The 20,175-nt window shown below is 45.1% G+C and overlaps 1 protein-coding gene across 1 annotated transcript in view; it reads left to right on the top strand.

Moving 5' to 3' along the window:
• Positions 1 to 19,583, top strand: part of LOC105709935 (fructose-1,6-bisphosphatase 1-like) — a 35,158-nt gene extending 15,575 nt beyond the window's left edge. Inside the window, exons 2-7 of the mRNA XM_012442116.3 lie at positions 638 to 800; positions 5,752 to 5,844; positions 12,777 to 12,917; positions 15,792 to 15,929; positions 17,154 to 17,273; positions 19,153 to 19,583. Of these exons, the coding sequence (XP_012297539.3) occupies positions 638 to 800; positions 5,752 to 5,844; positions 12,777 to 12,917; positions 15,792 to 15,929; positions 17,154 to 17,273; positions 19,153 to 19,344 (847 nt within the window). The 3' untranslated portion in view covers positions 19,345 to 19,583. The remainder of the gene's footprint in view (positions 1 to 637; positions 801 to 5,751; positions 5,845 to 12,776; positions 12,918 to 15,791; positions 15,930 to 17,153; positions 17,274 to 19,152) is intronic.
• The last annotated feature ends 592 nt before the right edge of the window (positions 19,584 to 20,175 follow it).

Here is a 20,175-nt window from a genome sequence, read left to right as displayed (position 1 = left end):
ATATGGTGAGGAAAAATTATTCTAAAAAGCTTCCTAGGGGAACCATAATGAAAACAAAGTTAAGAAACACTGATTTAACCACAAAGGTGTGCAGGCACCATGACAGGTTTGAGGTAAAGAGGCAGATGATAGCATCTCCTCCTCTCGAGATTCTGTCCAGAGGGACCACTGCCCTTCCTGCCTTGTTCTCCCAAGCCATGTGTCCTCCTTACTTTCTTCTAATCCTTTTTAAAAACACTTGAAGTTCAAACATGTGCAGAACGTTCAGGTTTGTTACATAGGTATACGTGTGCCACGGTGGTTTGCTGCACCCACCATCTACATTAGGTATTTGTCCTAATGCTCTCCCTCCCCTAGCCCCTCACCTCCCAACACCCCCAGTATGATGTTCCCCTCCCTGTGTCCCTGTGTTCTCATCATTCAACTCCCACTCATGAGTGAGAACGTATGGTGCTTGGTTTTCTGTTCCTGTGTTAGTTTGCTGAGAATGATGGTTTCCAGCTTCATCTATGTTCCTGTAAAGGACACGAACCCTTTCTTCTAAATCTTAACAAACACTCACATTTGGTAGGTTCATGGGCACATCTACATATTCCGGTGGTCACGGCTTATTTTTTGTGGCTTTTGTCCCTGGTAGCTATGGCATTGCTGGTTCTACCAACGTGACGGGTGATCAAGTGAAGAAGCTGGATGTCGTCTCCAATGACCTGGTCATGAACATGTTAAAGTCATCCTTTGCCACGTGTGTTCTCATGTCAGAAGAAGATAAACATGCCATAATTGTGCAACCAGAGAAAAGGGTGGGTCTGTGCTTCCCCCATCAAGGGCTTGAATGTAACTAGTTTTCTTTCCAGCATCATAGCTGATTCCACTTGTTTAGCTGGGCTGGGTTTCTGGGAGTCCCCACTAGGTCCCTCCTGCGGTCTTTCCCCAGCTTCCTCCTCACTGCTGCCAGCTCTTGAATCCTCCCTGCACCTCCCTGAGAACTGCTGGGGCTCACATTGCCTTCTCTCCAGTGGACTCCCATGAACTCATCTCCATTTCTAACTTTTTAGTGCGATGTTTAAGGATCTCCAAACTCTGGCTTCTGCTGGCTACCTCTTTTACTACATCCCCATCCACCAAATTCCTGATCTTCACACTGAACTGCCTCTTGACCTAGACTGCTTGGAACTTCCACCCTGATGCACGCATTGGAGTCCCTACTGGTCTGTCTCTGCTGCTGCTTCTTTTTATTTTATTTTTTTGAGATAATGTTTTCCTCTTGTTGCTCAGTATGGAGCACAGTGATGTGATCTCAGCTCACTGCAACCTCTGCTTCCTGGGTTCAAGTGATTCTCCTGCCTCAGCCTCCTGAGTAGCTGGGATCTCAGGTGCCCACTACCACACCTGGCTAATTTTTATATTTTTAGTAGAGACAAGGTTTCACCATGTTGGCCAGGCTGGTCTTGAACTCCTGAAATCAAGTGATTCACCTGCCTCTGCCTCCCAAAGTGCTGGGATTACAGGCATGAGCTACCACTCCTGGGCTTGTCTCTGCTTCTTGAGAGCAGGAAATGGATTTTATTTGTTTCTGCGTTCTAGCATCTAACTTGATGCCTGGCACATTGGAGGGCCCAACAGCAAATGAGTGTGGAAAAAGATTGTTAAATGAAAGACTATATCCAGCTTTTATAAAACAATAATTATAATTAAAAAACAAAACTTCTGAGATTAGAAGTGCAATTATATGGAGTTTGAGAGGAACTGGGAAAGTCAAGGAATAGAATTAGAAAAAAACAATGAGAAGATAAAGAGGCTGCCTGTCCTCGCCCTATTAAGAGGGCAGGAGCCACATCTGATGAACTTGTTTTTCATCATTCGTAAAATAGCTTTACATGCCAGAGTCAAAGTACATGTTTTTCTCTGCTGGGCCATTCAAGGTCTTTGATAGCTTTAGGCATATGACTTAGATTTGTTGTTTAATATCCTCTGCCGCTCATGCCAGACTTCTCTGTCTACCATGGGCCTCCATGATAGGCAGGTTCCCATGTTCCAATTTCCAGATCCTCCTGCATTAGTGAGGGTGGTCAGTTAAGAGCAAGCGGGCAGGAAATCATGTTAATCTGGTACAGATGTTTAAAAACCACATTGGAAAGTGGCTAATTTGGAGATGGAAAATTCCCAGTGGTGTGCTGGTAAACTGGGTCTCAAAGCAAACAAACATATAAACATATCTCTGATATGTCCACTTGCCTCTGTCAATGGTGTGAATACTCTCTCATCGTTGTTTATTTTTTTTTTTGAGACGGAGTTTCACTCTTGTTACCCAGGCTGGAGTGCAATGGCGCGATCTTGCCTCACCGCAACCTCTGCCTCCTGGGTTCAGGCAATTATCCTGCCTCAACCTCCTGAGTAGCTGGGATTACAGGCATGTGCCACCATGCCCAGTTAATTTTTTGTATTTTTAGTAGAGATGGGGTTTCACCATGTTTACCAGGATGGTCTCGATCTCTTGACCTCGTGATCCACCCTCCTCGGCCTCCCAAAGTGCTGGGATTACAGGCATCGTTGATTTTAAGCTACCACTGTGACATCACTGAAGGCAGAGTTGGGAAGAAATGTGCATGGTTAGTGCCTGAGAGCTGCTACCAGCGAGCTCCCACACACCACTGAAAATCCCATTCAGAACAGGAGTCTGGAGAGAGATCCAAGATGGCTGATCACTAGCAGCTCGGACTCGTATCTCCCAGTGAAAGCGCAGAGAATGAGAGGACACCACACTTTCAGACAAGTATTTGTTGCTCATGGACCAAGAGATTCCCAGCGGAGGAGCCCCATGGGTCACCAGGGCGACTCTTGTGGCCAGCGTGGCGGTTTTGCTGGTGCCTTAGCATGGCAGTTCTTGGTGCAGAGTCCAGAGATTCCTGGGCAGAAAAGCACCACAAATCTTGATGCCTCTGTTTTTGCCGGTGCAGTGGATTGCTCAGATTTTGGCGCTAGGAATCAACAAGTTGGACATCTGCTCAGAGACCTAGTTAGAAAGTCGGTAATTACAAAGATGACAGAGGGATAGATATATAATGAAGGGAAGAAACCAGCCTAAAAAGGCAGACAATACTCAAAATCAGAATGCCTCTCCCTTTACAGGGGATCGCAATTCCTCATCAGTAATGGAACAAGGCTTAATGGAGAATGAGTGTGTTCCAATAACAGAAGCAGGTTTCAAAAGGTGGGTGATAAGAAAATTCTGTGAATTAAAAGAACTTGTTCTAACCCAATGCAAAGAAACTAAGAACGCTGGAAAAAGGTTTGATGAAATGTTAACAAGAATGGACAATTTAGAGAGGAATATAAGTGAATTGATGGAGCTGAAAAACACAACACGAGAACTTCACGAAGTATTCACAAGTTTAAACAGTCGAATTGATCAAGCAGAAGAAAGGATATCAGAAGTCGAGGACCAGCTCAGTGAAATGAAACGAGAAGACAAGATTGGAGAAAAAAGGATAAAAAGGAATGAGCAAAGTCTCCAGGAAATATGGGACTATGTGAAAAGACCTAATTTACGTTTGATAGGCGTACCTGAATGTGACGAAGAGAATGAATCCCAGTTGGAAAATACTCTTCAGGATATCATTCAGGAAAACTTTCCCAATCTAGCAAGGCAGGGTAATATTCAACTCCAGGTAATACAGAGAACACCACAAAGATATTCTTCAAGAAGACCAACCCCAAGGCACATAATCACCAGATTTATTAGGGTTAAAATGAAGGAGAAAATACTAAGGGCAGCCAGAGAGAAAGGTCAGGTTCCCCATAAAGGGAAACCTATCAGACTTAAAGCAGATCTCTCAGCAGAAACCCTACAAGCCAGAAAAGAGTGGGGACCAATATTTAACATCCTTAAAGAAAAGAACTTTCAACCCAGAATTTCATATCCAGCCAAACTAAGCTTTATAAGCGAAGGAAAAATTAAATCTTTTGCAAACAAACAAGTACTTAGAGAGTTCACCACCACCAGGCCTGCTTTACAAGAGCTTCTGAAAGAAGCACTATACATATAAAGGAACAACCAATATCAGCCTTTCCAAAAATATATCAAAAAGCAAAGAGCATTAACACAATAAAAAATTTACACCAACTAATGGGCAAAACAGCCAGCTAGCATCAAATGCCAGCATTAAACTTATATATATTCTAATTGGATAAAAAGCCAAAACCCATCAGTATGCTGCATCCAGACCCATCTCACATGCAATGATACACAAAGACTCAAAACAAAGAGAAGGAGGAAGATTTACCAACCAATCAGAGAGTAAAAATAAACAAATAAACAAAAAGCAGGAGATGCAATTCTCACCTCTGATAAAGTAGACTTTAAAGCAACAAAGAGCAAAAGAGGCAAAGAAGGACATTGCATAATGGCAAATGGATCAATGTAACAAGAAGAGCTAATGATTCTATAGATCAATGAGACAGAAAATTAACAAGGACATCCAGGACTTGAACTCAGTCCCGGAACAAGTAAACTTAATAAACATTTATAGAACTCTCCGCTTCAAATACACAAATCATACATTACCACCTCACAACTATTCCAAAAGTGACTACATAATTGGAAGTAAATCACTCCTCAGTAATCGCATAGCATTTCATAGGTTTAAATAAAATATTGGTTGGCTGCTTGTTTGTTATTTTCTTCCCCTATTCCTTCCTGTCTACATCATTAAGTATAATTATTGGTATAAAAGAAGTTTTCAATACCCATTACTAAATTGCATTCTAGCCTGGGCAAGAAAGCAATACTCCCATTCTCTCTCTCTCTTTCTCTTCCTTTTTCTTCCTCTTCTTCATTCTTTTTTTTCTTTCTTTCTTTAAAAAACAAAAAAAAGAACAGGAGTCTGCAGTCATTCCACCATCACAGACAGTCATCTTGGGGAATCGTGCTAGAGATTTGTTTTGCTTAGTTTTGTTTTTAGAGACAGGGCCTCACTCTATCACCCAGACTGGAGTGCACAGTCATGGCTCACTGTAGCCTCGAACTCCTGGGGTCAAGCAATCCTCCTGTCTCAGCCTCCAGAGTAGCTGGGACTACAGATATGCAGCATTATGCCCAGCTAATTGAACTTTTTCTTTTTTTTTTTTTTTTGTAGAGAAGGAGCCTCTCTATGTTCCCCAGGCTGGTATTGAGCTCCTGGGCTCAACCAATCCTCCCTTCTTAGCCTCCCAAAGTCCTAGGATTGGGTGTGAGCCACTGTGCCCAGCCAGGGTATTTTTGAAAACTCTATGCAACTCGACCTCAAGGGGTGTCTATAAGACCTGCATGAGAAGTTTCCTGTAGATCTCAACTCCAGCAAATTCTCTGCTTCACCTGAGGAATTATTTTTCCCCTCAGGAATAAAGGAAAATGAGTGACTAATTTTGCTTTTCTTTCTTTCTTTTTTTTTTTTTTTGGCTGCCAGGAAACTCAATGCAAAATTATGATTTGACTATATCAACAGTGTAGGAAATCATGACTTATCTGTATTCCATTACTTTCATTTGCACTCCCTAAGTGGTGTTTTCTCTGTTTAATGATTGTGTGTGTGTGTGTGTGTGTATCTGTGCACTCTGTATGCCATTTCATACCTTCCATAACACAATATAAATAAATATGACCCACAGTTTTTGAACTTTCCCCTAAATTCCCATTCTTCCTCCCTAATGTATATTCCGTTAGTGTATCTTGCTGTAACATTTGAAGGTTATATTTCTTTTTTCTGTGCTCAGGGTAAATATGTGGTCTGTTTTGACCCCCTTGATGTATCTTCCAACATCGATTGCCTTGTGTCCATTGGAACCATTTTTGGCATCTATAGAAAGGTAAGATGTGATATCCCAAGTACTTGGTTTGGGGCCAAAAGTTAAGATCAAGCATCCAGTCCTATTTCACTGTGGCAGAGCAGGCAGAGTGGAGATCATGGAGATCTGTGTCTCAAGTTCTGAGCTTCAGCACTAATCACATGACGAAGACCCATTAGGTTGTTGAAAGAGAATATAGGATAAAATATGTGTGGGACGAGAAGAATGTTTCACTCTTCTAACTGTATCTTACCTTTTATGATAGAAAATGAGATTTTGAAAAAGGAGGCAGTATGTGGTCCGTATAGTGATGATATGATGTGAACTGAGAGTTGAGGGATTATTTACATCAAAACTGTCCTTTACATCCCCAATGAATGGTCTGTCAGCTATGAGCCCTGGGCCGAGTCCAGCCTGTGGCCTCATGTGTACAGCCTGTGATGTGAACAAAGGATAACCATTTTACATTTTTAAACAGTTGAAAAAAAACCTAAATAATGATATTTCATAATCCATTTTAAATTTTACTCTACATGAATGAAGCTTTAATTGGCACATGGTCACACTCATTTGTTCACATACTGCCTTTGGCTGATTTTCTGTCACACTGCCAAAGTTCTGTAGTTATGATAGAGACTGGCCCATAAAACTTAAGATGTTTACTCTCTGTCCATCCATAGAAAAAGTTTCTGAGCCTTGCCCTAAGTCATACAAAGCACACTGTACAGAATGAGAACCCAGCCCTGCCCAGAGAGAGGGAGGGAGGGGAGGAAGAGAGAGAGAGAAAGAAAGAGAGAGAGGAGTGCTCAATTACACAAATAAGTAAAAAATAGAATGAAAACCCATTTGCCCATCAGGAAACATGATAAAATCCAAGGTAAGTCCTCTTAGCTTTAGCTCTTGTTTTTGTTTTTAATATATATTTTATTTTAACAGCTTTTGATGGTACAAGTAGTTTTTGGTGATATGAATGAATTGTATAGTGGTGAAGTCTGAAATTTCAGTTTACATCTCAGGGAATAGTATATATTGTATCCAATATGTAGTTTTTTTAGCCCTCACTCCCTCCCACCACCCCATTCTAAGTCTCCAAAGTCTAGTATACCATTCTCTATTCAGCTCTTGTTTATTTCAGAAATAAAACCTCACAGGCTGGAACCAATGAAGCAGTTTGTTCAGCTGAACTCTGTTCTAGGACACAAAGGCATTAACTTAAGGACTGAGACCCAAATTTGCACTTCATCTCTAAACGTGACTTATTGCCTAGTATTATACATAGTTTCCTTTCAAATATGTGGAAAGTAGACCCCCCCCCCCCATGGCACAATTATCTTTGGTCATTAGAACTTAATTTGCTTTTATCTTGGGTAAGGGGCAGATCCACATCAAAACCAGTTTGAGGAATAGAAGATTCCAATTCTCACACCAGAAAAGCAGAAAGGCAACAATTTATCCATTTTCCAAGTCATGCCAAGGAACATACCATTTCTGTTGTAGATGTGCAGGAATGCAATTTGCCTTGCAAAGTATCAAATCCATAGCATTGAAAGAGAAGTTTGTAGCAAAATGCTTCCCTGCAGAGGAAGACCTCAGGCTAATGAGTTAACCACAACTAAAGCAGTGTTGATGTTTGCTAACCCCATTCTACATCTCAGTCCCCCAAAATAATACTCTTTTAAGGAAAAAAAAAACCCTGGGAAATTGAGAGACATTGGCTATCAACTAGAAAAAAATCAAGCCAGCTTGCAACAGCAGCTTGAATTACGAATGTTAGAATTATCAACAATAAGTCTCAGCTCTCTTCTTAATAAGCCAGAAGTGACTTTATTAAAAGACAGTGAATGATGATGAGTCTGACACAGAGCTCTAAGTCATTTCTGGTTCTGGAAGCTTTACTGATTGCTCGAAACAGTTAAAACCAGTTGAGGGGTCATGAGGCATAGACATCAACATCTATAATGCTTCCAAGTGGATTTTTCCTGCTTTCTGCAGAGGTGATGGTTGGCTAGAATTGCACCATGATGCCCACACCCAGTGGGGCAGCATCGGTAACTGCAACCCTGCAACGGTGACCAGGGCTCGCCATGTGATGGCTGGAAAGGCAGGTGGAAGTATGCCAGGTTGTGTTCCCATGGCTCCTGCCACAGCATCTTTGCAGAGCCTGCTGACTACCACTATTACCCGTCCTCCTCCTCCTCCTTTTCCTCCTCCTCCTTCTCCTCTTCCTCCTTTTTCTTCCCCTCTTCCTCCTTTTTCTTCCTCCTCTTTTTCCTTTTTCTTTCTTTTTTTTTTCTTTGGAGACACGGCCTCGCTATGTTGCCCAGGCTGGAGTTCAGTGGCATCATCATGGCTCACTACAGCCTCACCCTCCCGGGCTTAAGCCATCCTCCCACTTCAGCCTCCTGAGTAGCTGGGACTACAGGTGTGCACCACCACACCTGGCTAATTTTTGTATTTTCTGTAGAGATGGGGAGAGGGGGTTCTCACTATGTTACCCAGGCTGGTCTTGAACTCCTGGGCTCAAGTGATCCTCCCGCCTCGGCTTCCCAAAGTGCTGGGATTACAGGTGTGAGCCACAGTGCCTGGCCCCACCAGTGTCAGGATGGAGACATCCTGACAGGGCAAATTCTCTTGCAGTGCTGGGTAACCATCATGGTTTGTCCACATATTGAGTTGAAATCTGTTTGTTTTGCTCATTTGGCTTTTTAGAGCATAAGAAAATAAGATTCTTTTTTTTTCTTTTTCTTTTTTTTTTTTTTTTTTGAGATGGAGTTTCACTCTTGTTACCCAGGCTGGAGTGCAATGGTGTGATCTTGGCTCACCGCAACCTCCGCCTCCTGGGTTCAGGCAATTCTCCTGCCTCAGCCTCCTGAGTAGCTGGGATTACAGGCACGTGCCACCATGCCCAGATAATTTTTGTATTTTTAGTAGAGACGGAGTTTCACCATGTTGACCAGGATGGTCTTGATCTTTTGACCTCATGCATGATCCACTTGTCTCGGACTCCCAAAGTGCTGGGATTACAGGCTTGAGCCACCTCGCCCGGCCAGATTCTTTTTTTTTTTTTGAGATGGAGTTTCGCTTTTGTTACCCAGGCTGGAGTGCAATGGCACGATCTCAGCTCACTGAGACCTCCACCTCCTGGGTTCAGGTAATCCTCCTGCCTCAGCCTCCTGAGTAGTGGGATTACAGGCATGCACCACCATGCCCAGCTAATTTTTTGTATTTTTAGTAGAGACGGGGTTTCACCATGTTGACCAGGATGGTCTCGATCTCTTGACCTTGTGATCCACCCGCCTCGGCCTCCCAAAGTGCTGGGATTACAGGCGTGAGCCACCGCACCCGGCCCAAAAATAAGATTTTTTGACATGTTTGGAAACAGCTTTCCTGCCCTCACAATAATCCCACCACTCCCACTATTTCTTTCCTTTAAGCTGAACATCTTTGGCAGTAGATGGGTTAGAGACCTTTCTCTAGCCTGATCACCCTCTGCTGGACATACTCTAAATTGCAATGTCCTTTACAAATACCCAGCCCCCATCACAAAAGCAGAGTTTCGGAAAAGGAGGGTCTGGTTTCCCCTCTGAGGAAAGACCACTGTGGACATGACAGTCTCTCCCCGGCAGGCCCCCCATTTATGTGCCTACTTCTCCCCATGCGATGACATGGAATAAAACGGAACCAAGGCCTACAGTGGGTGGTGGCCTCAGATAGGTGGGGAAAGGAAGGATCCAGAGTTTTCTAATTTTGCCAAATGCTCCATGCTCATTGGTCCCTCGGCATCTGCAGGAGAATGGGGCATATTCCCTTGGAGGAAAGGCATGCATTGCTGAGCGTTTGGAGGAGGGACTTCAAAAGGGGCTGGGCTAGAAAAGAATTCCTCCAAATTCATGGCTCAGTGGGATTATTTTCTCTTTGTTTTGAGAATGTGTGTGATAGACAAGTGTTACTAGTATTTGTTGTTGTTGTTGTTGAGATGGAGTCTCGCTCTGTAGCCCAGGCTGGGGTGCAGTGGCGTGATCTCAGCTCACTGCAGCCACTGCCTCCTGGGTCCCACCCAGTTCAAGCAGTTCTCCTACCTCAGCCTCCCAAGTAGCTGGGATTACAGTCACGAGCCACCATGCCCAGCTAATTTTTGTATTTTTTTAGTAGAGACAACGTTTCACCATGTTGGGCAGTCTGGTCTTGAACTCCTGACCTCGTGATCCACCTGCCTCATCCTCCCAAAGTGCTGGGATTACAGGCGTGAGCCACTGTGCCCAGCCAACTATTATTTTTTTATTCCATGTGAGAAATTGTAAATGTAGAGTGTTTGGTGACTGTATGTCAGGGAAAGACTGTTTACTTTTACACCTTTGCCACAAGCAGACATGGATGGTTCTGGGCAAGGTGAATCTCTGGGTGAGGGGGCCTTTCTTGGCAGAGAACTGGTTACTCGAAGCCTGCAGTGGAAGGAGAGGAGAGTTAGAATCCTGAGTCCTCCTACTGTGTCCCTGGCTTCAAGGAAAGATGGTGATTGTTAAAATGAGCCTCTGACAAGTGGTGCATGTTGACAAAGGCCGTTAATTTCCCCTTTCAAGGTGGTGCATTGGCAAAATTTGGAATTAGGGAAAACTCAAAGTTTTGATCCTGTATTTAGTCTATGTTTAGCTTCACTGCACTATCTGGTGAATACAAACCGAACTGAATCAAATAACCCAGTGCAAGCAGTTAACTAATCAGCTCCCCGGATGAAAACCAGGAAGGGCAAGGATGGGGTAGAAGAAGGAGAGAAATGGGTTTGTGATTTTCTTATTTACATGAGTAGTTCTGACACTTGAGTGTGAAGATCACCCCGGTGCTCAGTGCAATGCAGATTCTCAGGTCTCACCATGGAAAGTCTGACAGTGTGTCCAGGCTATGGTCCCAGAATATGCATTTCTTTTCTTTTTCTTAAAGAGGCAGGTTCATTCTGCCACCCAGGCATGTGCAGTGGCATGATCATGGCTCACTGCAGCCTCGACCTCCCAGGCTCAAGCGATCTTCCCACCTCTGCCTCCTTGGTAGCCACACGCACATGCCAGCATGCCTGGCTAATTAAAAAAATTTTTTTTGTAAAGATGGGGTCTCCCTGTGTTGCACAGGCTGGTCTCAAACTCCTGGCCTCAAGTGATCCTCCTACCTTAGCTTCCCAAAGTGCCAGGTTTATGGGGGTGAGCCATGGCACCTGCCTGTGAATGTGCATTTTTAATAAGTATCCCAGGTGATTCTAATGCAGGTGGTTTTGGGCCACCCTTTTGAAAGTTATGGGAAGAAATTACCTGGAATGTTTTGCTGGGATGACTTCCTTCTTCAGCTGCACGACGCAGATGCTCCTGCTTACACTCAGCTGATGGAGTCTGGGAAAAGAAGAAGTGAAGTTTGGGAAATTGCACATTTTTATTTCTGTTTAATTCAAGCAGAGGGTATCCAAGCTGAAAGGTTTGTTTGGGGCCATTTTGATGACCAAACAGGTCAATCCAGTGTTTATAAAGAAGATCATTCATAGTAAGAGATCAGCGGTTAGGAGCCATCTCTTTTTTTTTTTTTTTGAGACAGAGTCTCCCTCTATCACCAGGCTGGAGTGCAGTGGGCATGATCTAAGCTCACAGCAACCTCTGCCTCCTGGGTCCAAGTGATTCTCCTGCCTCAGCCTCCTGAGTAGCTGGGATTACAGGCGACTGCCACCACACCTGGCTAATTTTTTGTATTTTTAGTAGAGACGTGGTTTCATCATATTAGCCAGGATGGCCTTGATCTCCTGACCTCGTGATCCACCCACCTTGGCCTCCCAAAGTACTGGGATTACAGGTGTTAGCCACCAATCTTGTTCTTTTTTGTTTTGTTTTGTTTTTTTGAGATGGAGTTTCGTTCTTGTTACACAGGCTGGAGTGCAATGGCACGATCTTGGCTCACCGCAACCTCCACCTCCTGGGTTCAGGCAATTCTCCTGCCTCAGCCTCCTGAGTAGTTGGGATTACAGGCATGCACCACCATGCCCAGCTAATTTTTTGTATTTTTAGTAGAGATGAGGTTTCACCATGTTGACCAGGATGGTCTCGATCTTTTGACCTCGTGATCCACCCGCCTCGGCCTCCCTAAGTGTTGGGATTACAGGCGTGAGCCACCACACCCGGCCTGTAGGAGCCATCTCTTTAAGGGCTCCCTTCCCTAGCATTAGAAAAATTCTGGGCCACATGACCCAGTGGGCTGTGTTTTTAATGAAAAAGAAATGGATTACAGCACATGTCATGTTCTAAGCATAGGTATTATTTTGGTAATGTTTTGGGAGGGGTGTGTGCATATGTGCGTGTGTGTGTGAGAACTGGTTTGTGATGTAAACTGCGCTTCTTCCTGTCCATCATGGTTAAAACACTGGACAGCATCTGCTCTACCCCGTAGTGACTCTGGGGAGATACTCTGAGTTCCTGCATTTCTGAGAATTTCCCTGACGTGTGAGTGACACAGACCACATGCTCAGCGGGGTATGGGCCAAAGCAGCAAGAGTTTCCAAAACTGATTTCCTCCCCAGACTGCCTGCCCTGCAGCCCAGTGTTAATTTGTTTAAATAAAGATGGCGTAGGCAGGTGAAAGAGATGGATGCCCATAATAAGATTAAAGTAGTGGGAGCTGGCAAGAAGGCATGCTCTTTTTTGGAAGTGACAGTGGAGAGATGAGGGAATATCACATTAGAAAAATTGGAGGAGGGCCCTGATTGGAAAGAGGGATCCAGATGCAGGAAATTTGGGTTCTGGTGGGAAGGCTGCCATGGTAATCTAATCAGGATATTGCCGATGTGTGTGGGAAGGACCCTCTGGGAAGATGCCCTATTTCATTAGAAGAGCACCTTGATAATGCCTCCTGTTAATGGTTGAACTGTAAAAAAGAATCACAAAACAAAACAAAAACATTCTTTGATTTCTTTCTTGCTCTAGAAATCAACTGATGAGCCTTCCGAGAAGGATGCTCTGCAGCCAGGCCAGAACCTGGTGGCAGCTGGCTACGTGCTGTATGGCAGTGCCACCATGCTGGTCCTTGCCATGGACTGTGGGGTCAACTGCTTCATGCTGGACCCAGTGAGAGACCTCACAGGAGGCTGGGGGCAAATGAATGCTATGTGTGGGGGGCTGGTGGGGGTATGTGGAGGTGGGAGGGACAGAGATGATGTTGTGGGGTGGGAAGGAGGCAGGAGATGGGGAGACAGGTATGCCTCCCGAGCAGACTACGGAGGTGAGAAATGGCATCTCAGCATGAGAGGGGGGTCTTTATTCCAATGTGAATTCCTCAGAGCAGCTGTTACTCAAATGACCCAGGCAGGCCATATTGATGATGAAATGTGCTGGGCAAGGGGGTGGGGTGAAAGGGTGGGACTGGGGTGAACTGAAGAGTTCCAGCAATTACAATTGGGAAGAGAGGCCCTGTCTTGCCAAGGCTTCTAATGGTTCAAGAAACACTGGATTGTAAAAAACATAATGTTTCTAGATGTGTACAACACTATGCTAGCCAATTAAAATGCATTTATTGACCGGATGAGGCTGTAGATATTCTGTTTGCCATCAACTGTATCCATTTCTAGCTTTTCTACTTTATCCACCAAAAGGCTGTTTTCCTGAGTTGAATGAGTGTCCCCATTGAAGCAGAAGATGGCATTGTTTCTTCAAAAATAGCTCCCACATTTACTTGTGTACATTTACACAAACCTTCAGTTAACCCTTGCAAGATTTTTTTTTTTTTTTGAGACAGAATCTCACTCTGTCACCCAGGTAGAGTGCAATGGCGTGATCTCAGCTCACTGCAACCTCTGCCTCCCAGGTTCAAGTGATTCTTTTGCCTCAGCCTCCTGAGTAGCTGGGACTACAGGCATGTGCCACCATGCCTGGCTAATTTTTGTATTTTTGGTAGAGATGGGGTTTTGCCATGTTGGCCAGGTTGGTCTTGAACTTCTGACCTCAGGTGATCTGCCTGCCTTGGCCTCCCAAAGTGCTGGGATTACAGGCATGAGCCACTGGGCCTACCTAACTTTTTAACTTTTAGGGATGTCCTCCTGTGACATTAGTGAACTATGTATAAAATGCTTGTTGCTGGCAAAGTGAAACCCAGGAGCACACAGGGAGTGGAATCCTCTGTAGAGGCCAGGTCTGTGTGTGGTGGGAAGGCTAACTTTGCCCCAGGCAGTCAGGGAAGTGGACTTTTACCTCCTTGGAAGCATGGGTGCTTAACAAATAAACATGGGTAGGGTAATAGTGCTAGTTAAAGTCTCCAAATGCGGTGACCTGGTTAGGGGTGGGGTGGGGGAGTTAGTGGCAGAACCAGAGCAAAGTTCCACCTGAGCCCAGGATGTGATTTCAGGCACCACTGATATTTGCTGACGGTGTCTCACCAGACCCTGACTGCTTCCCATTCTTCTAGTGTCTTCTCTGTTACCTTTGAGTTGGTGGAAGCAGAGAAAACATTCAATCTCTTCTTGTTTCCAGGTTGCAGATGAGCGTCTCCGTAGGGACATTTCTGTGTGTTTGAGAGTCTACCCTCCTCAGTCCTAAATGTTTGGAAGGGCAATGCCATGCAGGGCTGCTGGGATTTGGTTCCAGCCCTTCTTCTTTCTGTGCCTGATGGGGTGCGGGGGTGGGGGGTGAGCCTCCCACCAGGGAGATGCTAAGTACTTCCTCTTGGTCTGGGCTTGCTTCAACGCCAGGCTGATGGTTTCCATTAAAACCACTGTGACAGCTGTACCTGGGTTTCTAGCAGGCTTTAACTTTGTGGGAGTGTTTATGTTTCATCTCCATATACAAACTTACCCTCTTTGCACCATGGAGAGTGTGGCTGGACCCTGTACTCTGCACACAGCATCTGTTGTGAGATGGCTTTCTTTTCTATACATTTTTTGTTAAAGACAATTATTTATTTTCATACCAATGATAAAAGAATATTCCTGTATATTTGTGGTCAAGCATTTTGAAGATATTGAAAAAGACATAAAAGTAAAAAAGAGGAATCACTTCCAATGACACCTTTCAACGGCCACTGTGAATTCTTCCCTCCCTCCCTGTCTGTCCAATTTCAACACACTCCATATGAGTAGGAACCAGTTTTTGCTGTGGGAATAAATGGCTAGGCAGAGAGGTGTTGATAGGTCTTTTTTCTTTTCAACTCTTGTGTCAATGGTCAAGCCTGTCCTAAATGGGCAGAGCCTCGATCACCCTCTTGCTAACAACACACAGGAACCCATAACAATCTCCAGTCCAGAGCAGTGAGACTTTGACAATGCTTTTCCCCCAGATCCAAATCTCCTTTGAAGGAGATGCTCCCCAAGCTTAAAGGCCTAAGCTTAACACTGGGCTGTGTGGGAGGAGGCAGTCTGAGAAAAACTCTGGATGCCAGAGAGCAAAGGCAAAGGTTACCTATGTGGGACTCAAAACTCAGGGTTCTACATTGTTACATAGTTCTCCCTTTTGGGAGAACTTACATCAAGATAGAAACATAAAGCTAAGAACAGCACTGAGCACTTGGGTGTCGCTCGGGACTGATCCCACAGTGGCCTGTGTCTCCTGAGAGCCTACCACCAGAACCAACACTTTTTTCTGTTTGGTGAAGGCATACACATCTTATATTGCTTTGGACACACATTTCTTAGTCTGTGGTAGGCTTAGCAGTTGTTTTACAAGTCTGCTATCCCTGTTTGTGTGTGGTTTCTTTCTTGTTTTACTGAAATCATTTGCAAACAAAGTCAAAAGTCTCCATTACCACCCTGAGGGGTTCTCCAGCATCCTCTTGCCTCCCTTCACCTCATTCACAGTTCCAGAAGAATCTGGCGGTGTCATGGGGAGCAGGATGAGCTGTGCCAGTGGCCATGACCCCAGCCCTGCGCAGCCCAGCCCAGCGCCTGCCTCACCCAGGCCTGGGGGAGAGGGTGCTCTCCTCATCTCTCTGCCTTTCCTTCCCTGTCTCAAAAGGCCATCGGGGAGTTCATTTTGGTGGACAAGGATGTGAAGATCAAAAAGAAAGGTAAAATCTACAGACTTAACGAGGGCTATGCCAAGGACTTTTACCCTGCTGTCACTGAGTATGTCCAGAGGAAGAAGTTCCTCCCAGTAAGTGAGGGCCTAGAGAGGGTGGTGCTGGGTTTGGGCATCTGGCACCAGGGGCCATTCTGGAGGCAGGGGCATCCCCCTGAGATGAAAGCCATCCTTGGGATTGAGGGCCTTGGACCTCATGTGGGAATCCTGAGCAGTGTGGAAATCTCTTGGTTGATGATTTACCCCGGAGGGGAAAGGAAGCAGGGAAAGAGTAGATTGGGCTTCCATCTACACTGAGCCCATGATGAAGTCCTCACTTTAGTACTGGGGACTGAAATTCTTGCCCTGAGACATCAAAATCAGAGTCTCCATTTCAGCCTTTGCTACTTTCTCTTGGCAGAAGGAAATTAGGATAATAAAGTTAATCAAATGAATGAATTCATGGCAATAAAACATCTTCCCTTCTGGGGTCCATGGTCCCAGATGGCACAAAATGTGGTTCCCCCACCCAAATGCCTGCCGAGTGGTGTCTGCCCCTCATCAGGCCTGCCTGAGATGCATCTGTCAATCATCTCGAGACTGAGCATGCCCATTGTGGCATCTCCCTAAAGAGGCTACAAGCTAGTGAACATGAAGAGAAGAAATGGCTGAGTGTGGAGCTCCCTCTATGTGGAGTATCGGATTTTGTCCTTTCTTTGTTTAAAAGCCATTGATGACTGCTGTTTGCTGGACATGAAGCTCAAATGTTGTTTGCAGGATGTTCAGGGAGCCTCAGATCTGCCCCAGGCTCTCTCTCCAGCTTATTCATCTCTCCTTTCACCTTACCCAGGATTCCCCTCCCACCCCCAACCTCTGCACTCGCACACCCGAGTCCTTCAGGCTGCTCCTCCAGGTCCATTTCCCTCATTGCTAAGCAGATACTTTTGCAGTTTCCACCGACTCCCACCCCTGCCCAGTTCCTTAGCTTGGTAACAAACCTTCTCAGCCTTTAAGGTGTTACTAAATCGTATAAATTTAGTAATGCCTGCCTCAGCTCCATAGCCAGAATCATCCATACCCTTTTGGGGGCCTCTGTGGGTAATCTGACCTATTGTGAGATTATGAGAGGCTGTCTCCACTTTTCCATTTTCTATTTATTGAGAACAGGATTCTCATCACATTTTTTTTAGCACAGCCCCAAATACAGCCCTCGTAGGTGCTCTGTGAATGGATGTGGAATCAAAGAAACTTCAGAGACACAAAGAAAATCCTCTTTTTTATTTTCTGCAACCCTAATTATTGTTGGTCTTAACCTTGCAGGATAATTCAGCCCCCTATGGTGCCCGGTACATGGGCTCCATGGTGGCTGATGTTCACTGCACTCTGGTCTATGGAGGGATATTTCTGTACCCCGCTAACAAGAACAGCCCCAATGGAAAGGTAAGTGTGTCCCCTGGAGAGGAAGTGAGGAGCAGATTTCACTTGCAGCCCATGCTATTTGGTTTAGGAAGAAGAAAGGTTTTGCTAGTGGTTACGCTCCATGGTAGGTCGCTAAGGGTGTCTGTAGCATATTCTTGTATGAATTAAAGATAAAGCCAGATGATATCAGCTAAAGATAAAAACAGTCTTGAGAGCCCTTCCAGTGCTGTGGCAAAAGGGAATTAATGGTCAGGATGGACTAAAAGTCCTTAGGGCTTCCGGTGGGTACATGGCATGGCTTGGCTTGGGCAAAATGAATTCCATTCATAAAGTGAAAGGAAACAACCCAGCCTCGCTTCCAAGGCAGCAAATCAAATATGTATTCCCAATAGAAGCCTTGATTGCTTTCAAAAAGTGTAAAACAGAGGTAACTAGTGAGTCAACATCTCCTACTTGGAAAATGTTACTTTTTAGGGGAGGAAAGACTCTCTGTGGAAACCTAGGGCTTTCAGGTGACCCATCACCACTGACCCACTAGTCCAAGCCCACAGTGTTCTCAGCAGGCTGGAGGGTGGCTGTGCTCCCCCATGCTGGCTCAGAGCTGCCCTGGCTTTCCTTCTGCCAGGGTGACAGTGCATTTCCTTCCCAAGCATTGCATCATCCTTATGTTTTCCCAGTAGACAGATGGCTTTTTTTTTTTTTTGACAGAGTCTTACTCAGTTACCCAGGCTGGAGTGCAGTGGTGCGATCTCAGTTCACTGCAACCTCCGCCTCCCAGGTTCAAGTGATTTTCCTGCCTCAGCCTCCCAAGTAGCTGGGATTACAGGTGCCCACCACCACGCCCAGCTACTTTTTATATTTTTAGTAGAGACGGGGTTTCACCATGTTGTCCTGAACTCCTGACCTCAAGTGATCCACCTGCCTTGGCCTCCCAAAGTGCTGGTATTACAGGTGTGAGCCACCACGCCCAGCTGCCTTTTTATTTTTATTTTTTTAATGCAAGAGAACAGGTACAACAATCCCCTTAAACTCATTGGAAGCCTGTGTACTTGGATATATTTGGGTCTGTCTGCAGCATGTGGCATCCGGAGTGAAGGTGTTTCTATTTACTGAAAACATTACCCAGCTGTAGCTGCCTCGGGCATCTCAACCTGTGTAGTTAGCCTGCTTTCCAGAACTTTTCTCTAAAGCCCCCCAAATTGTCCCTGAACACAAATATTGAGGCTTCTTTTTTTTTTTTTCAGTTTTTCAAAAGTAGCCATGACACCTATATGGAAGTAGAGTCGGGAAACACCTGCAGAAAGCTGTGGCTCAGCAGGCAGACTGCATGCAAAGGCATGCAATGCAAAAGTCTATGCCAAGATATAGAATACACTGAATTTCAATCCACAAGCCTTCAGAGAATCATAAAATGAATGCATGATGAGTTGCAAACAATATCACACTGTTTGGACGAGCCAGTCTGCTTTCCAGATGTCTGTAGCCAGACACCACCGTAGATTTATTTAATGCATTTAGAATAGGCGAAGCTCCATCCAACACACACAGAGTCACTCATTAAGTCCAGTTTCCATGCTATAAAGAGAAGGCAATGCTTGCTTCTGCTAAAATGTCACTCTGTCCAGTATGCTAAAATGTCCACTCTCTCTCACATTTGCATCAGGTAATCTATCGCTGGTCCTGGCTTGACAAATGGTTGACTTTAACCAAATGGTTAACTGTTTGGTCTCGGATGCAACCTGAGGTGGGGCGGAGCTTTTACAGCTTCACAGGAAGGAAAAAGAGAGTATCCGTTCCCTTGGAAGCTCCCACCAGCTATTCACGTTTTGCTGCAGAAAAGTCTCTTTTTTACGCAATACCTTCTGGTACGAGGAGGCCACTCTCTGCTCTTGTTTTCCAGCTGAGACTGCTGTATGAATGCAACCCCATGGCCTACGTTATGGAGAAGGCTGGGGGAATGGCCACCACCGGGAAGGAAGCCGTGTTAGACGTCATTCCCACAGACATCCACCAGAGGGCGCCGGTAGTCTTGGGGTCTCCCGACGACGTGCTCGAGTTCCTGGAGGTGTGTAAGAAGCACTCTGCCCAGTGAACACCTGCCCTGCCCGCGTCCTGGAGAACAGCCTCTACCTGGACCGTTTGTCTCACACAGCAGCACCCCGACCTGCTGTGCACCTTACATTCCTAGATAGCAGAAATAAAAAGCATGGCTATTTTCACCATCGGATGCTGTAGAATGCTTGGCACTCCCTAACCAAAATGCTGTCTCCATAACGCCACTGGTGGCAAGATATATTTTGAGTGGGTGGATGGAGGAGAAATAAAGTTATTCCTCCTTTTAAAGAAAGTCTTCAATGCTTTGTGCCAAATGTTGATGACAATGACTGCTGATGCTTATAACATTAGATAACTCATTTAATCTTCACGACAACCCAATGAATCAGAAACTCTGAATAATCCATTTTATAGATGACAAAATGGATGAGGAGCAAGGCTTCCGGCCAGTGCGTGGCAGAGCGGGGACCTGAATGCAGGCAGTCTAGCCACTGTGAGTCAGCATATGGCTTCCCCTGCATGTTGTCCCATTCAGGCCTGGCCCGTTGTTCCTCAGCCTTGTTCAGGATTGCAGCTGAGGAACAATGTAGCCTGAACATGGTGACTCATGCCCTCCTAGAAATGGGGGATCTAATGGCTTACTGGTGGTACCTGTGTGTGACCCCCTGGCCTCCCAAGCACAGATGTAACCACCTGAGTTGCAAATGAAGGTTTACTTGTTAACAAGTGACAATTTTTCTATAAAAGCACAGCACTCTACTCAGCTCACAAAGCCTGATACTCCCTACTGTCTGGTTACCATAAGATAAAGGATTCACTACAAGGACAGAGTTTAAGGAAATGCAGTTTGTTGCAAGCAAGCGGGCTT

The sequence above is a fragment of the Aotus nancymaae genome, unplaced genomic scaffold (assembly GCF_030222135.1).
Source record: "Aotus nancymaae isolate 86718 unplaced genomic scaffold, 86718_ANA_hifiasm-v0.15.2.pri h1tg000018l, whole genome shotgun sequence".
Classification (NCBI taxonomy): domain Eukaryota; kingdom Metazoa; phylum Chordata; class Mammalia; order Primates; family Aotidae; genus Aotus; species Aotus nancymaae.
The sequence above is the reverse complement of the archived record's forward strand: the minus strand, read 5'-3'. Positions and strand labels throughout refer to the sequence as shown.